The sequence below is a fragment of the Oncorhynchus kisutch genome, linkage group LG6 (assembly GCF_002021735.2).
Source record: "Oncorhynchus kisutch isolate 150728-3 linkage group LG6, Okis_V2, whole genome shotgun sequence".
In the NCBI taxonomy this organism is placed as follows: Eukaryota; Metazoa; Chordata; class Actinopteri; order Salmoniformes; family Salmonidae; genus Oncorhynchus; species Oncorhynchus kisutch.
In genome coordinates, this window is record NC_034179.2 from 32,359,219 (window position 1) to 32,378,748 (window position 19,530).

Here is a 19,530-nt window from a genome sequence, read left to right on the forward strand (position 1 = left end):
TAGCTTTGTTTTCCTTAGGGTGCTTTTTAGTCATTCAGTTTTTATTGTTATTCTTTCGTTTTTTATACTCTTATGTTTGTGTAGTAAATATTTTCATAGTTTTAATTATTTTTTTCCCGTGAAGCACATTGTGTTGCATTCCATGTCTGAAATGTGCTGTAGAAATAAAGCTTGATGTGATTTGATTAGGCAACAGGATAGATAATAAACAGTAATGGCAGCGTATGTGATGAGTCAAAAGACAATACAAAAAGGGTCAATGCAGATAGTCCGGGTAGCTATTGGTTAATTACTCTCTGAAGCACCTTGCGATCAGATGCCAAGCAGTTGCCATACCAAGAGGTGATGAAACTAGTCAAGATGCTCTCAATGGTGCAGCTGAAGAACCTTTTGATTATCTGAGGGCCCATTCCAAATCATGAAGTAGATGTCCTCCCCCAAATTGAGGTTAGTGTTAGCTGTTCTGATGATCATAGGAAACGATTGCTGAAAAATTACGTACAAAAAAAGTTAAGATCAGCGCAAAAAAAATACACAAAATAGCATAATTGGTCAGGAGCCCGTAAAATGGCCGCTATTCCTTCCAGTGCCATGCTTGCATAGTGCATAGTCCTCTGGCTATGGCCGATATAATGTACAGTAAGCATTAGTAAAGCACTGGTCTCTCTTGACACTGTTGGTCAACGCTCACGAGATGTGGTTCTGGGTTCAGAGATTAATAAAGTTTTACAGCCGTTCAATCAGCCAGTGCTCTATCCAGAATGAATGTACTTACATTTCCTCTGTCCTGGGAGCTGTTCCTCCACCTTGTAGATGGAGAGGCGCCCCACACCCCCACAGGGGACTCCTCTCTCGCCCCTCTCCCCCCTGCAGACTAGGCTACAGTCCTCCTCCTGGGACCGCGAGCTGCTGATGTGGTTACCACAGTGACATTCTGCTCCGTACTCCAGACCTGCAAATCGGTACCCACTGCAGAGAGGAGACAAGCACATATGTCACACACACACACACACACACACATGCACGCACGCACGCACACACGCACACACACACACACACACACACACACACACACACACACACACACACACACACACACACACACACACACACACACACACACACACACACACACACACACACACACACACACACACAAACCCTCTCACCTCAGTGCCTTAGCCCAGGGCTGTCTTTAACCATCATCAGCCTTGGGATAATTTGCCCCAAAGGACACCAGATTGCATAACCCCAGGCCTCCATGTGAATAAATACTAAACATTTTAATTGAATCAATCAGGGCAGGCAGTGGAGAAGCACAGCATTCATTGCTCTGTGGTGCTGGCTGGTAACAGTTTTCACCATTGACTAGATCACAGTAATTGCTCTGGGTGGAAGATGGAGGTCCTTTCTAATCCCAAGGGCGACATGAGTCATCCTACCTCAAGTATCTTTATCCTCTCTCCTTGGAAAGAGAGGACCTATTCAAAATGACCTTTTTGCATTTGCTTTGAGCTCCACCAAAAATTTCCCAGACTTTTATTTGTGCTTTATTTCAACGATGACAGCTAAAAGCATGACTCTACTCTCCATGTGGGTGGAGGAAAGGCTGAGCAGGCATAGGATTCTGGTAGAATATCCTCCCAGCAGTCCACATTGATTGATTCTGTTTGCTTTGGCTATTTGTTTTTGTGGCAATCATTTCCTGTGTCTAAACGTACTGTGGGATATTGCACTGCTAACTGTTTTGGCATAAAATGATTTATACAGTTTTGTCATTAATTTGAATGTATACTAACACCCCTCAAATACCCATTATATCTTATTCTGCATCTCTAACGCAGATCTGGCCTTCCACTACACACACACACACACACACACACACACACACACACACACACACACACACACACACACACACACACACACACACACACACACACACACACACACACACACACACACACACACACACACACACACACCACCACCATTCTTCCCCATTGGAACACAGGATCTATTCATCCCAGCGACTGAGACAGAATAATTAACCAAATAGCCGCAGCTCTCCATGGTTCCAGACTCATTACCTTTCTGAGCAGGTGTCTTGACACAAAGAGCTGGTCATTTTGCGCAGGTCATACAACACGGTTCCCCCCAGGGCTTGATCATTGGCATCATGCATGAAGCAACCCATGTAGGTTCCTTGCCATGTCAAAACAAAGCAGTTAATGAAAAGCCATATTATATCCATTCAAACAACAATATTAATAATTTAGTACAACACACTATTGAGAAGTGATGGTAATACAGGTTTGCAGCAGATTTTAGGCTCTCAGTCCTGTCACTGAGTCTGGAACAAATACTATTTAAACCAGGTCTGGTATGCAGTCAGCGGTTAAACTACACCTATGTTGGCAATAAAGTAAACAATGTTGCAGTGGGTAGGTGGTACCTTTGTGCCTGGTATTGCTTTGTAGGGGACCCCTCTGCTCCTGTGTGTCTGGCATCAGACCGTGGAACCAGCGGCGGTGCAGATGTTGGACCCTCAGGTGCCGGGATGTGGGCCAGTGCCGCCCCATCTTGATGCCCATTCCACCACCCAACATGCCCTGGGGGGCTGCCCATCTGGAGCGCGCCCTCATGTCCAGGCCGGGGGCAGCCCTCACGGCTGTGGGAGGTGCTGGCAGTGCCATGAGAGAAGAGAGGCTGGCGCTGCCTGGTGGCTGGGTGGTCCTCAGGGTCAGGCTGGAGCGCTGCAGCAGCAGAATGCTCCCTGCCATCAGGTAGGCGATACCCAAGAAGAGGAGGAGCATGTGAGCTCGCCGCAGGAAGCAACGCAGCTTGTAGAGGGGCGTGGCCATTCCCATTGTCCAGCTGGTGGCTATTTGATCCTTAGTGAGCCACCATTCCAGAGAGAGGGGTGAGGGATCTACAGCTTCATTATAACCCCATCAGTCCAGTGACAGTAGGTAGGCTACCTGGCTGCAGCTTCAGATGGTTAATGAGGCTCCACGCTTAATAGCCATGCCTCTGGACAGGAGACCAAAAAGACCACTGTGTAATCAGATCCCTCAGATGAGTCACAGCAGCGCCCGACTTTACAGTAATCTCCAAGGCAACAGAACAGCCAGCAAACTCTGGAAGCCAATAGTTTCACCTAGGGCAACAAAATAGAAGCAAATAAGATTTTAATTGGCAGAATATAATTATCTTTGTTATACAACCCCTATAGAATATACAAGGGGAACGTATATACAATAGCTTTGTGGATTAGATCTACAGTTCATGTTGGCATTTGTATTTCTGTTCTAGAGCAGTGAGCATAAAGTAATTTCCCTTGCTATTTGTTGTTTGTCTTTCCTGTGAACCTGGTGTGCCATTATATCTGGTGTCAGAGGGTGTGTGGGAAGAGGTTATCTTCCTGTTAGCTACAGAACAGTTTCTTAGCTTTACGCTTGTCTTGGCTTAGAAAATATCCATCATTCTGCCTCAATTACACTGGCAGTATGACAGCATCACAGCATCACAGCACCATCTGTATTATGTTCTTGTTTCCCTGACTTTCCTCAGTGTGTTGGTACATTTGTAAAGCTCCACAGACATGGGTTTGTGAACCATCTTTTGACGATTTGTACCATATCAAACCAATTATGTTTAAGCGGCAACTCGGATTGAGAGTTATGGAAATTAGTGATTTTCAAAAGCATTTTCAATTGGATTTGTGACCCACATCAAAAGCATTAAAGGGATAGTTCACCCAAATTACAAAATTACATGTTGGTTTCCTTACCCTGTAAGCAGTCTATGGACAAGGTATGACAGCAATCCATGCTTTGGTTTTGTTTCTCTGGCACTGTTTTGTTTCTCTGGCACAAATCCAATGCAAGTCATGGTACCTACAGTATCTTAGCATTTTTTGTCCAAATCATCCTAAATTATCTCAAATTGATTAGGTAGCTAAATGAAGTCACTTATAGATGATTTGGACATGATGAGTGAAAAATACTAATACAGGTACCATGAATTGGATCTATGTCACAAATTTTTAAATGTTTTGGAAACAGTACCAGCTGTAAACAAAACCAAAGCATGGATTGCTGTCATACCTTATAGGTTAAGGAAACCAATATGCCATTTTGTCATTTGGGTGAACTATTCCTTTGAAAGTAGTAGTGCTCTCAGATAACATGTTAATATCTGCCTGCTGCTTCCAAATCTAAATCAAGTTCCTAATAGATTATTTCACTAGATACACTATTACCACAGTGGGAAATTATGACATGATAAAAGTGTCTTGAGGGGGAATATTTATGGTTGGCTCCAATGAAACAAGATTATCATTGCACACATGTGACCCGACTTTAGAGTTTTATCTTTCAAAATATGGATAAATCAATGGCTTTACATGAGCAAACATTGTGGAAGAGTGCCTGCCCTGGGAAGAGTCTGGTTGGGGGGGCATTGACTCGTGTGCTTTGCTCCAGCGGTGTCAAACTCAATCCATGGAGGGCCCAGCGTCTGCAGATTTTTGGGTTTTCCTTTCAATTAAGACCTAGACAACCAGGTGAGGGGAGTTACTAATTTGTGACCTTATTTCATCAATCAAGTACAAGGGAGGAGTGAAAACCAGCAGCCACTCAACTTTCAGTGGAATGAGTTTGACACATGCTTTAGTCGCTTCACAGATCTCCGAGCCCTCTGCTCCTCCACCTACACAGGTTAAACTCTACCATGGAGATTGGAGAATAATGTGATGCAGGAGGGTGTTAAAAATAATAAACTCTTTTCAGTATTTTGGTCATGTATAGCAGTGAATGAAGTGTTTAGCTGTGACCTGTAACACTCAAAGAGAGTATAAGCCAGTTGGAAATCGTAAGGGCCTTCTATGACCTCAGAGCACACGAGGATGCTGGCACCATAATTGGGGAGGACGGGCTTGTGGTAATGGCTGGAGCGGAATAGGTGGAATGGTATCAAACACATGTTTTTTATGTGTTTCATGCCATTCTATTCCCTCCGTTCTAGACATTATCATGAGCCATCCTCCCCTCAGCAGCCTCCACTGCTTCAGAGAAGGCCGAAGGATTTATAAAAAGGACTTCAAACTTAAATTTCAGATTTCTATCATTAAATGATATTCTGATATATTTTCTTAAGTTTGTTTAGGAAAAGGGAAGGGTTAACGCTGACGCAAAAACAAAAAGATCCGATCAGGATTTTTATTTGATGGTCTCTAGGGAGAAAAATCAACTTAGCTAAGTTGGATAGGCTCTCAGAATCTAGACAGAAGGCATCAGCCAATCTACTGTATTAGGGCAGAATTTTGGAGTGACAGGGAAATCTCAAATGCCTTGAAGGCCGAGAAATGTAACTCCTGAGAGCATGAGAATTAGCTTAGTTTTCCAACAGTCTACCTAGCTTTTGTTGTAGTGCGCGGCTAGGAACATAGGTGTGATGCGGCTGCAGCCATAAGTGTTATTGAGGAGAATGTGCAGTAAAACATTTTTTAAATGTGTTTTGAATCATTTGGAACAACAGCTGATGAAACTAACACCGTAAAAAGGTGAACAAAAATAGATTGGTGTTATTTCCTGATAGTTGATGGTTGAAAATATAATCTACCAAAGAGTTTTGGATTTCCATGGTGACATTACCATAAGGTGAATCTGTTAATAGACCAATAACAAGTTGGGAAATAAGATATTTGAACGTTTAGATTTGAGATAACATTTATCAACAATTACTGCTCCAAAAGGATAAAATAAATATATACACTTGAAGTTTTAAGTTTACATACACTTAGGTTGGAGTCATTAAAAATAGTTTTTCAACCACCACAAATTCCTTGTTAACAAACTATAATTTTGGCAAGTCGGATAGGACATCTACTTTGTGCATGACACAAGTAATTTGTAAACAAGTAAATTGTTTACAGACAGATTATTTCACATGTAATTCACTGCATCACAATTACAGTGGGTCAGAAGTGACATACGCTAAGTTGACTGTGCCTTTAAACAGCTTGAAAAATTCTAGAAAATTATGTCATGGCCTTAGAAGCTTCTGATAGGCTAATTTACATAATTTGAGTCAATTGGAGGTGTATCCATGGATGTATTTCAAGGCCAACCTTGTCAGTGCCTCTTTGCTTGACATCATGGGAAAATCAAAAGAAATCACCCAATGCCTCAGAAAACAAATTGTAGACCTTCAGAAGTCTGGTTCATCCTTGGGAGCAATTTCCAAACGCCTGAAGGTACCACATTCATCTGTACAAACAATATTACACAAGTATAACACCATGGGACCACGCAGCCGACATACCGCTCAGGAAGGAGACACATTCGACTACCGCCCCGTACCGCCCCGTAGCACTCACTTCCGTCATCATGAAGTGCTTTGAGAGACTAGTCAAGGACCATATCACCTCCACCCTACCTGACACCCTAGACCCACTCCAATTTGCTTACCGCCCAAATAGGTCCACAGACGATGCAATCTCAACCAACTGCACACTGCCCTAACCCATCTGGACAAGAGGAATACCTATGTGAGAATGCTGTTCATCGACTACAGCTCGGCATTTAACACCATAGTGCCCTCCAAGCTCGTCATCAAGCTCGAGACCCTGGGTCTCGACCCTGCCCTGTGCAACTGGGTACTGGACTTCCTGACGGGCCGCCCCCAGGTGGTGAGGGTAGGCAACAACATTTCCACCCCGCTGATCCTCAACACTGGGGCCCCACAAGGGTGCATTCTGAGCCCTCTCCTGTACTCCCTGTTCACCCACGACTGCGTGGCCACGCACGCGTCCAACTCAATCATCAAGTTTGCGGACGACACAACAGTGGTAGGCTTGATTACCAACAACGACGAGACGGCCTACAGGGAGGAGGTGAGGGCCCTCGGAGTGTGGTGTCACACTCAACGTCAAGAAAACTAAGGAGATGATTGTGGACTTCAGGAAACAGCAGAGGGAACAACCCCCTATTGACATTGATGGAACAGTAGTGGAGAGGGTAGTAAGTTTTAAGTTCCTCGGCGTACACATCACAGACAAACTGAATTGGTCCACCCACACAGACAGCATCGTGAAGAAGGCGCAGCAGCGCCTCTTCAACCTCAGGAGGCTGAAGAAATTCGGCTTGTCACCAAAAGCACTCACAAACTTCTACAGATGCACAATTGAGAGCATCCTGTCAGGCTGTAGCACCGCCTGGTACAGCAACTGCTCCGCCCACAACCGTAAGGCTCCCCAGAGGGTAGTGAGGTCTGCACAACGCATCACTGGGGGCAAACTACCTGCCCTCCAGGACACCTACACCACCCGATGTCACAGGAAGGCCATAAAGATCATCAAGGACAACAACCACCGAGCCACTGCCTGTTCACCCCGCTATCATCCAGAAGGCGAGGTCAGTACAGGTGCATCAAAGCTGGGACCGAGAGACTGAAAAACAGCTTCTATCTCAAGGCCATCAGACTGTTAAACAGCCACCACTAACATTGAGTGGCTGCTGCCAACACACTGACTCAACTCCAGCCACTTTAATAATGGGAATTGATGGGAAATGTATCACTTGCCACTTTAAACAATGCTACCTAATATAATGTTTACATACCCTACATTATTCATCTCATATGTACCGTGCCTTGCGAAAGTATTCGGCCCCCTTGAACTTTGCGACCTTTTGCCACATTTCAGGTGTCAAACATAAAGATATAAAACTGTATTTTTTTGTGAAGAATCAACAACAAGTGGGATACAATCATGAAGTGGAACGACATTTATTGGATATTTCAAACTTTTTTAACAAATCAAAAACTGAAAAATTGGGCGTGCAAAATTATTCAGCCCCTTTACTTTCAGTGCAGCAAACTCTCTCCAGAAGTTCAGTGAGGATCTCTGAATGATCCAATGTTGACCTAAATGACTAATGATGATAAATACAATCCACCTGTGTGTAATCAAGTCTCCGTATAAATGCACCTGCACTGTGATAGTCTCAGAGGTCCTTAAAAGCGCAGAGAGCATCATGAAGAACAGGGAACACACCAGGCAGGTCCGAGATACTGTTGTGAAGAAGTTTAAAGCCGGATTTGGATACAAAAATATTTCCCAAGCTTTAAACATCCCAAGGAGCACTGTGCAAGCGATAATATTGAAATGGAAGGAGTATCAGACCACTGAAAATCTACCAAGACCTGGCCGTCCCTCTAAACTTTCAGCTCATACAAGGAGAAGACTGATCAGAGATGCAGCCAAGAGGCCCATGATCACTCTGGATGAACTGCAGAGATCTACAGCTGAGGTGGGAGACTCTGTCCACAGGACAACAATCAGTCGTATATTGCACAAATCTGGCCTTTATGGAAGAGTGGCAAGAAGAAAGCCATTTCTTAAAGATATCCATAAAAAGTGTTGTATAAAGTTTGCCACAAGCCACCTGGGAGACACACCAAACATGTGGAAGAAGGTGCTCTGGTCAGATGAAGCCAAAATGGAACTTTTTGGCAACAATGCAAAACGTTATGTTTGGCGTAAAAGCAACACAGCTCATCACCCTGAATACACCATCCCCACTGTCAAACATGGTGGTGGCAGCATCATGGTTTGGGCCTGCTTTTCTTCAGCAGGGACAGGGAAGATGGTTAAAATTGATGGAAAGATGGATGGAGCCAAATACAGGATCATTCTGGAAGAAAACCTGATGGAGTCTGCAAAATACCTGAGACTGGGACAGAGATTTCTCTTCCAACAAGACGATGATCCAAAACATAAAGCAAAATCTACAATGGAATGGTTCAAAAATAAACATATCCAGGTGTTAGAATGACCAAGTCAAAGTCCAGACCTGAATCCAATCGAGAATCTGTGGAAAGAACTGAAAACTGCTGTTCACAAATGCTCTCCATCCAACCTCACTGAGCTCGAGCTGTTTTGCAAGGAGGAATGGGAAAAAATGTTAGTCTCTCGATGTGCAAACCTGATAGAGACATACCCCAAGCGACTTACAGCTGTAATTGCAGCAAAAGGTGGCGCTACAAAGTATTAACTTAAGGGGGCTGAATAATTTTGCATGCCCAATTTTTCAGTTTTTGATTTGTTGAAAAAGTTTGAAATATCCAATAAATGCCGTTCCACTTCATGATTGTGTCCCACTTGTTGTTGATTCTTCACAAAAAATACAGTTTTATATCTTTATGTTTGAAGCCTGAAATGTGGCAAAAGTTCGCAAAGTTCAAGGGGGCCGAATACTTTCGCAAGGCACTGTATCTATATACTGTACTCTATATCATCTACTGCATCTTTATGTAATACATGTATCACTAGCCACTTTAACTATGCCACTTTGTTTACATACTCATCTCATATGTATATACTGCACTCAATACCATCTACTGTATCTTGCCTATGCCGCTCTGTACCATCACTCACTCATATATCTTTATGTACATATTCTTTATCCCCTTGCACTTGTGTCTATAAGGTAGTAGTTTTGGAATTGTTAGCTCGATTACTTGTTGGTTATTACTGCATTGTCGGAACTAGAAGCACAAGCATTTCGCTACACTCGCATTAACATCTGCTAACCATGTGTATGTGACAAATAACATTTCATTTGATTTGATTTGATTTGATTATGTCGCCTAGAAATTAACGTACTTTGCTGCGAAAAGTGCAAATCAATCCCAGAACAACAGCAAAGGACCTTGTGAAGATGCTGGAGGAAACAGGTACAAAAGTATCTATATTCACAGTAAAACGAGTCCTATATTGACATAACCTGAAAGGCCGCTCAGCAAGGAAGAAGCCACTGCTCCAAAACCGCCATAAAAATGCCAGGCTACAGTTTACAACTGCACATGGGGACAAATATCGTACTTTTTGGAGAAATGTCTGCTGGTGTAATGAAACTAAAATATAACTGTTTGTCCATAATGACCATCGTTATGTTTGGATGAAAAAGGGGGACGCTTGCAAGCCGAAGAACACCATCCCAACCGTGAAGCACGAGGGTGGCAGCATTATGTTGTGGGGGTGCTTTGCTGCAGGAGGGACTGGTGCACTTCACAAAATAGATGGCATAATGAGGCAGGAAAATGATGTGGATATATTGAAGCAACATCTCATGACATCAGTTAAAGCTTGGTCAAATGGGTCTTCAAAATGGACAATGACCCCAAGCATACTTCCAAAGTTGTGGCAAAATGGCTTAAGGATAACAAAGTCAAGGTATTGGAGTGGTCATCACAAAGCCCTGACCTCAATCCTATAGAATATGTGTTGGCAGAACTGAAAAAGTGTGTGCGAGCAAGGAGGCCTATAAACCTGACTCAGTTACACCGGCTCTGTCAGGATGAATGGGCCAACATTCACCCAACTTATTGTGGGAAGCTTGTGGAAGGCTACCCAAAATATTTGACCAAAGTTAAACAATTTAAAGGCAATGCTACCAAATACTAATTGAGTGTATGTAAACTTCTGACCCACTGGGAATGTGATGACAGAAATAAAAGCTGAAATGAATCATTCTCTCTACTATTATTCTGACATTTCACATTCTTAAAATAAAGTGGTGATCCTAACTGACCTAAGACATGGAATTTTTACTAGGATTAAATTTCAGGAATTGTGAAAAACTGAGTTTAAATGTATTTGGCTGGTGTAGGTAAACGTCCGACTTCAACTGTATAATAATACAATTGTCAGGTCTTTTACCTAAACGCGGTGCTCTAAACATGCAACAATTCCCATAGGAACACAACCATTTTAAATGTGCAGGGCTTGTGCAATTTGTTTTTGTTTAACATGAATGATCTACCTTTTGACCTTTTTACCATTTTGTTGTGCTACAGTCTGAATTTAAAATGGATCAAATTGAGATTTTATGTCACTGGCCTACACACAATACCCCATAATGTCAAAGTGGAATTATGGTTTTAGACATTTTTACAAATTCATTGAAAATTAAAATCTGAAATGTCTTGAGTCAGTAAGTATTCAATCCCTTTGTTTTTGCAAATCTAAATAAGTTCAGGAGTAAAAATGTGCTGAACAAGTCGCTTAGTAAGTTGCATGGACTCACTCTGTGTGCAATAATAGTGTTTAACATTATTTTTGAATGATTACCTAATCTCTGTACCCCATGCACACAATTATCTGTAAGGTCCCTCAGTTGGGTAGTGAATTTTAAGACCACAATACAATACAACCTAAATGACAGAGTGAAAAGAAGGAAGCCTGTACAGAATAAAAATATTCCAAAACATTCATCCTGTTTGCAATGAGGCACTAAAGTAAAACTGCAACAAATGTGGGAAAGACATTTACTTTATATCCTGAATACAAAGTGTTATATTTGGGTCAAATCCAACACAACACATCACTGAGTATCACTCTTCATATTTTCAAGCATTGTGGTGGCTGCATCATGTTATGGGTATGCTTGTCATCGGCAAGGACTTGGAGTTTTTAGGATAACAATAAACGGAATAGAGCTAAGCACAGGCAAAATCGTAGAAGTGAACCAGGTTCAGTTTGCTTTCGAACAGACACTGGGAAACAAATTCACCTTTCAGCAGGACAATAACCTCAAACACAAGACCAAATATACACTGGAGTTGGTTACCAAGACGACATGGAATGTTCCTAAGTGACTTGGCACTTAAAGAATAATGTGCAAATATTGTACAATCCAGGTGTGCAAAGCTCCTAAAGACTTTTATGACATTGCCAGCAGTAATATTTGAGTTTGATTTCCAAAAAGACAAGGCCTGTAGCTTTCAAATAGCTTTCAAATGGCCCCTGTACAGGGCCCAAAACAACCGCTCAGAGTGAAATGCAGCGGCCATGACTAAAGCTAAACGAGAGTTGTCTTGGGGAATGGTTTAGTGTGGGTGTTCGCACGTGGCAAGCGTTTGTATATTCACTCTGCCAAAACAGTACACAGTTACAGTCACTCACCCTTCCACAGTAGATAACCTGGTATTGTGTCTTGAAGTCGCCTAGGCTAGCTAGTGCTAGCCAACTTCTTTTGCCAATTAGCTTCAGCCGGCTGGTGTGCGACCATTGCAAAGTTGGTTTGATATTGGATAGTCTTTCTCTGGGACTAGTTAGGGACGATAAATAAATTACATAGGGTAAATCGGACAATATTTTCATGTTGCAATTCTTTTAGTTGTCTCATTAAATGCTTTCAAATAAGGGGTTTCCAACTGAGCATAGTTCGAGGCATAGGCATAATGCATCTATTCCAATTCAAGCTAACCCAATGGTACTTTCTAGTAGGAAGTTAACTATTGAACATGGTATGTTTGTTTTAGAAACTTTGTCTGATCTGAAATCCTGCAGCTGCAGTCTTAGTCTGATTCATGTACTGTAAATGACAGAAGTTTGATTTCTAAAATGTATTGTATTGTATCTCAAACCAATCCGGACATTCTGGTTATAACTGAATCTTGGCTAAAGAAGTCTATGCTGGACTCTGATGTGTATAATGTTTTTAGATCTGATACAGTTGAATGTTTCTGTGACCATCCCCACCTTTGTCCCTAAGAAATGTGAATGTCTAGTCCTAAACATGGGACTTGATAAGAATGCCCATCTGACGCTAATGGGAATTTATCGCCCTCCCTTGGCCTCCATATGTGCTCTTAGCAAATTGTTGACCAACTGTACAACTATGCTCAATCTGAATTACTGATAATGGATGATCCTAATCTAGATTGGTTGATTACAGTATCTGATGGACTGAAAGATATTTGCACTGAGCTAAATCTAACTCAGCTGATAATTAAACCAACTCGCCCCAACTCTAAACACCCTGAATAATCTACTCTATTAGATATTATTCTAACAATTTATTCTAACAATTTCCCCTCATAGGTTTACATATTTGCCAATGAGTTCAGTGACCATTGTTTCTTTGCTTGTATAAGACATATTAAACATCCTAAATCTTGCTCACGCATTATTACAAAGAGACATTTATTTTATTTTAATGAGCAAATTCTTTTGTGTCTAAGCTGGGTGGCTGGGGGATTGTGTCAACTATCACTGACTCGAATCAGGCCCTTCATTGTTTTATTTCCGTTTATTTTTCTGTTGCAGATAAACGTGCCAAACAAAAAACTAAGGGTAAAAGAGAGATGTAATCCTTGTTTTCCACATAAACTATCTGAGCAATTACAGGAAATACATTTAGCTTGAGTTAAGGCTAGACGGATTGATTCTACGTCTGATTGGTAGCCATTAATATATCAACATACTGAAGCCATTAAGAAATCAACATACTGTATTTCTTGAATTGTGTATCAGAGAGTGGTGGTAATCCAGCCCATTTATGGAAAGTGGTCAAATCTTTGAAACAAAACTTGCCTTAGCAGGTTTTGACAGCCTCTGGACCCATTCTAGACAAAATTGAAATTTGTGATGCTTTTAATAACCATTTTGCTTCAACTGGCCACCTGTTTGAAAGGATAATCTCATCCCATTAGAAGATCCTTTAGTCACCTCAAAACAGATTGTTCTTCTGATTTTTACTGTCCAATTTCCAAATGATCTTGCCTTTACAAAGTTTTAGAATCCCTGACTAACTTTCAGCTAAGAACTTTTTTCACTTCTCACTCTATTCTCAATGTGCACCAACCCGTTTTAGACCTGGACATAGCAGTTTCAGCTGCTCCGCTTGTTTTAGAGGATGTGTTAATTTAAATTACTTGGATCATATTTATAGACCTTTCCAAGGCCTTTGATACCGTTGACCATCACATTCCTATTCAAAGGTTGACTGAAATAGACCTGGATCAGGCTTCTTGCAAGTGATTTGAAAATGATCAGTCAGACAGGACTCAATGTGTGATCTCTGACGGTGTAAGTTTCCTGGATATTATAAAAGGTGTACCGCAGGGATCGGTACTAAGACCTGTTCTCTTTACTATTGATATAAATAATATCTGTTAAATCTTTTAATATTAGTCTGTATGCAGATGACACTGTTATGTGCCATTGCCCCAACTGTTGACCAGGCTATTTTAGAGCTACAATCTGACTTTGTTACGTTACAGAAAGCCCTGGTTGGTTTAAAACTTGTAATTAATAGCGGCAAGACTAAATACATGTTGTTCTCTAGTTCACACAAGAATGTTTCAGATGATCTACATATTTATTGATTGGAGGGTTCTCCCATTGATCGGGTTCCCGCTTACAAATATCTGGGCATTTGCACTGACAAAGACAATGTTTACAAAACATACGGATGAGCTAGTTAAAAAGCTAGGATTTAAAGTAGACTTCTTTTTTAGAAACAGATCTTGTCTCTCCCTAAATATCAGGAAGTAGATTGTACAGTCGACTTTCCTGACAGTTCTTGATTATGGTGACACCATATACCAGATTGCAGCAGCCACTACTCTTAAACATTTGGATGCCGTCTACCATAGCGCCATTCGTTTTATCACTGGTGGCAGTTTTAATACTCACCACTGCATCCTGTATCAAAAGGTTGGCTGGTCGTCATTAAAGTCCCGTAGATCAATTCATTACTCCCTCTTTGCTTACAAAACCCTACTAAACAAGCTTCCAACTTACCTAACTTCATTGTTAAAGTATTTAAAATAAAATAAAATAAACGTAATACCTAACCTGCTCACAGAGTTGTTTAACTCTTGAGGTTCCTCTCCACCAAATTAGTTTAAGTTTTAATGCACCTCATTGCTGGAACCAACTGCAAAATAAATTGCAATTGGTCACTCTGATGCTGCTTGGGCAATACAAAATATTGATTGGAGAATATGGCTGTTTTTCTTGATTGTTTGTTGTGCTGTATTTTATTTTTTTAAATATTTTTTACTGATTTTGATTTTGAATTAATCTATGACTTGTACATGCAGGGCTCCCTTGTGAAAGAGACCCTGTTCTCAATAGTGACTACATTTATATAAAAGTAAATATATACTGTATATATATAGATTTGTATATTAATTTCTACAATTTATAGTTTATTTGTGATTGAAATTTGGAGCTATTGCCATTTTTAAATATTGTCCCATGTACATTGTGTAATTTACTGATGGTCCCTAACTAGCACCATAGGGATATCAACTGTCAAACCAAGCTGACCATGGGCATTAAGATCGGGTTGCTGTGCAGCTGCATTCCGAATTGATGATTACTTGGGTGTTGCCAACTGTGGGCATGTGGGCAGGATTCAAATAAACCCAACCAAAGGAAAACTGTTACAGTATTCCGTGACACACCATTTTTTCCTGTCATCTTGCATGGCCAAAATGATCTATTTACACCTTGTAGTCAATTTTGACAACAGAATAAATGTTTCTGACTCATATAGATGCCACACATTTTCAAAATTAAAAGTTGCTTTTTAGTGGCAGTCGATTTTTAACATCGTCCTTCAAGATTAACTTTCAACAAGAAGTTAAGTATCATTTGGTGAGCAGCAATGTTTTTTGTAGCTCGATTGCTGTCAGCTCTCTCTTTGAAAATAATGTGTGTGAAACATTGTTGCATTTAAACTTTAGATCATTACTTTGTGTGCTGAACGTGATAAAATATGCTTGCAATAGGAAGTAATAGTTACAAATTTCGATTTGTAAATGCTTAATGGTTGTGTTTTTGTTATGATTGGGAGCCTACGGGATTACTATGAATGGGTTTCTTATAACAGTATGCTGTATGTGACTGCTTTCTATCTATCGGTTCTATAGCCAGTATACGCTTCCTCAAAATAATCAGACTTAATGTAAGATAATTAGTAATTCATTTGGACTTTTTTGCTGAGGTCGTGGTCACGCGATTTTTCTAACTAAAATGTTTGGTGCAGTATTTCTCAAGTGAAAACATTTGCATGAAAACGAGTCGTCTCTCGTTGAATGACAACAAATACTTAATTGAAGAATCCCCACTGTTGACCAATCACCAACGAAGGGCCGTGGACGTTGGCTACTGAACTTTGGCTTGTCTCAGGAAAAAATGTTGTGTGCATGAACAAACCTTTGTCGAAGACCGAAACGAACATAAACATCACAAAATGTCATCATAGTATATGCAAAAACTGTTTCAGATGGGAAGCAAGCGGGTGCCTTTAGGCTACCACAGGTTGTTTAAGTGATTGTTGTTGTTGTTGCTGGTAGAATGAGTGACAGCCGATGCATTGCTCAGGCCTGTTTGATTAATTCATGATGTCATCAAAAAGCATTCCTACTCCTGCATGAGAGCTAGATATAATGTAAGGCTTATTAGGTGATGATGTTTCTGTTATTTTTCTTGATTTGTGAATTTGAAGTTTGACGGCTTTGGAGATTATTTTCCCCCACTGAAGTCCTATGTCTAATAATCAAGGTTCGCCACTGGTGTAGGCTTTATACAATCTTGCTTATTATGTTTTATTTATGTTTGTGAACAGCACTTTAGACACGTTTTCTCTATAATTCTGTAATAGTAGCCTAATGGAGGACTGCCAGGTAGTGCATGACATGGAAATTAAGACTAAACAATGGAAAACCTTTTAAGATTTTACGGCTTAAAAGAAAGCCACAGGTTAGCCACATGAAAGGCAGCAGTGGGTGCAAGTATTTAGGCTATACATTGCCCTCTACGGATCTAACTTCAACCCTGATCCAGGGGCCCAACTAAACTGGCCTGGAATCAAAACCCTGATCAGTTAAATTAGATGAGTTCACTTTAATTCTCTTTGTTAGGGTCGATCAGACCGGGGGCATTGTTGTCTCATTGTGTGAATCTTATGGGAAGACAGTGGTAGTGCCAACCACCACTAATTCTGTAATAGTAGCCTAATGGATAAATGCCAGGTAGTGCATGACAGGCTAAAGATATCCATTAACATTAGATATTTTGCTGTCCTATTATCTCTAGACCTTCAGCACAAATACAGCATTTGGACCAGATGTCATATTACAGAATTATTGTCATCACAGTTTCTTTTAGGACATTTTTTGCCACTAATTCCAATTGTATGACTTTTCCACTGTTCCAACATTATCCCCAGTTCAATAGATATAACCTTCTGGTACAATCAGGCTACCTCATTGTGGGGTTCTTGGGAATAATAAGCTATCAGGCCAGCCAAGGAAAGCAACAGTTTGCACATACACTAGGCTTCCACCACAACACGGAATTTGCATCTATCCATTTGGGAACTACCAGTTTCTCTAACTCTCGTCAACATTCTCAGTAATTTCTAAGTATAAAATGGCCACATTTTTGAGAATATTGCCCATTGGAAAATAATAAACTATGCTTTTGTCAGCTTTAATCTAAGAGTAATGTATAATGCATAACAACATTATTAAACACCAGTCATTAATCAAAACAAGTTGCAAAGCGCACATTTACTCAGCTAGAATCATTGTGATAAAATACAAATCTGAATAACATTTAGCCTACCTTAGATGTGGAACCCTTTTGGAACTGTGTTTAACCATACAGAAAGCTATCAGGATCGAATCTCTCTCCCACGTACTCTGAAGATTTAGAACATGATTTCCTATTCTATATCCTAAAGAAGTGAAGACGCGTTTGTATTGTAACGATCTTTAAAAATTGTCTCTCGGCTCCTCTTCTTTCTCCCTACTCTCTCCCTCTCCGTGGCAGAGTAGAGCGTTACAAAACGAGAAGGCAGGGAATGAGGGAGCATACTCATTTGCATTGGCCATCCCCGATGCGTCACCAGCCCGCTGTGGTGTGGGAGATCTGTCCCCCAGCTGCCTTGAACCTCTAGATATGGTATGTTATGATCCCGTGGTTACTGTAGAAAGCTGAGTGCATGTTGCCAATATCAACACATGAATGAAGTTCAAACCATTTAACCATCTCACGGTTACTGTGCTGTCCATCTGCTGCCCATTCCGACATTGAAAATGTACCATTCAGCCCCTGTGTTCATTCATTTGAAGCCTCTCTTATCCGTGCCGAGAATGAATACATCAGATAAGGAGAGGAGCTGACTGTCGAAGCATGTAGCGTTTTACACAAGACATCAGCACCACGGATAGCGCAAGTTCTGATGGTTACTTCCAAGGTATGAGTTATCTTTCTTTCAGAGCAGAACTATTGTAGGTTAAGGAAGGTAGTCCTTTCTTTCCACATAGAAATTACCAGATATTTTCCCAGAAATTGCATGGTAAAATGGTAACCACATATTAATAACCTACAATGTAGATTTGTTTCTGTAGGATTGATTAAAACAAGCATCACTAACAGTGCACAAGTAGCCTTGCAGCAGTTGTATTGAATTGGCTGCCCATGATGTATTTTTATCTAATTTGATTAACCTTAATATATGAAAATTGTAGTATGTAGACTTCTGAGTTTTTTATGACCAATGTGTAATTGCTGACCAGGAATCTGGGCTGCTAGATCAACCGGTGGGCATGCAGCTCATAAGATTTTGTACTTATCCTCACATTAATGAAGTCTTCTTCAACTGTTTAAAACATGCAACGGACTATTAAAGTAAGACATGTCTCATTTTGCACTAATATTCAGGGAAACGCTATGGAATATGTGTAAATGACATATGCGTCTGGGGCATCAGTACATAGGGTATTCTATGTCTAAACTGTGGCTCAAACACCCTGCCTGTCAAGAGTCAAACAGAATTCTCCATGACGAGGTACGCCAAAATATAAGGGCCTATTACAGGTCATAGATATGCAACCCTTCAATGATTCTGCCCTCTCTATTTCCTTCCTTCCCTGGCCTACATGTTTTGCAAAGAGCCCCCATTTACAAACCTCTTTCAACTTGTAATCTATTAATTTCATTGTGCTGTAGGGCAGTGCACCGTGGTGAGCCTAAGTTCCTTAGATGGGACGAGAGAGGATAATTGCTGCGAGGTGATTCAAATAAACTGATGATTAGTCAGAATGACTCCTGCTGCCAGCTGTGGGCCTGTGGGGCTGTTTCTCTAGCTGCAGGCGTGGCATTTTATGCAGGTGAGGGGACTTGTTTTCAAAATGTGTATCTTTCCATTAAGAGCACAGAACATTCCATTGAATTGCCTTAGAAAGGAAAGGCGTTTCAGGACATACATACATCAGCGGCAGGGACTGGGAGACTGTTCAGGATCGAGGGAAAGATAAACAGAGCATACAATACACACATATACAGTGCATTCTGAAAGTTTTCAAAACTTTTGACTTTTTCCACGTTTTGTTATGTTACAGCCTTATTCTAAAATGGATCAAATCAAATACATTTCTCATCTATCTACACAATGATGAAGCGAAAACAGGTTTTTAGACGTTTTTGCAAATGCATTACAAATAAAAAAACTGAAATACCTTATTTACATAAGTATTCAGACCCTTTGCTATGAGACTCGAAATTTAGCTCAGATGCATCCTGTTTCCATTCATCATCCACAAGATGTTTCTATAACTTGATTGAAGTCCACCTGTGGTGAATTAAATTGATTGGACATCATTCGGAAAGGCACACACCTGTCTATATGAGGTACCACAGTTGACAGTGCATGTCAGAGA

At 40.8% G+C, this 19,530-nt stretch overlaps 1 protein-coding gene across 1 annotated transcript in view; it reads right to left on the reverse strand.

Annotated features, from left to right (window-relative positions):
- The window catches only part of LOC109891800 (WSC domain-containing protein 1-like), a 30,653-nt gene extending 13,010 nt beyond the window's left edge, over positions 1-17,643 (reverse strand). Inside the window, exons 1-4 of the mRNA XM_020484282.2 lie at positions 17,432-17,643; positions 2,456-3,160; positions 2,091-2,205; positions 776-969 (exon numbers count right to left, since the gene is read on the reverse strand). Coding sequence (XP_020339871.2) covers positions 776-969; positions 2,091-2,205; positions 2,456-2,870 — 724 coding nt within the window. The 5' untranslated portion in view covers positions 2,871-3,160; positions 17,432-17,643. The remainder of the gene's footprint in view (positions 1-775; positions 970-2,090; positions 2,206-2,455; positions 3,161-17,431) is intronic.
- Between the last annotated feature and the right edge of the window lie 1,887 nt (positions 17,644-19,530).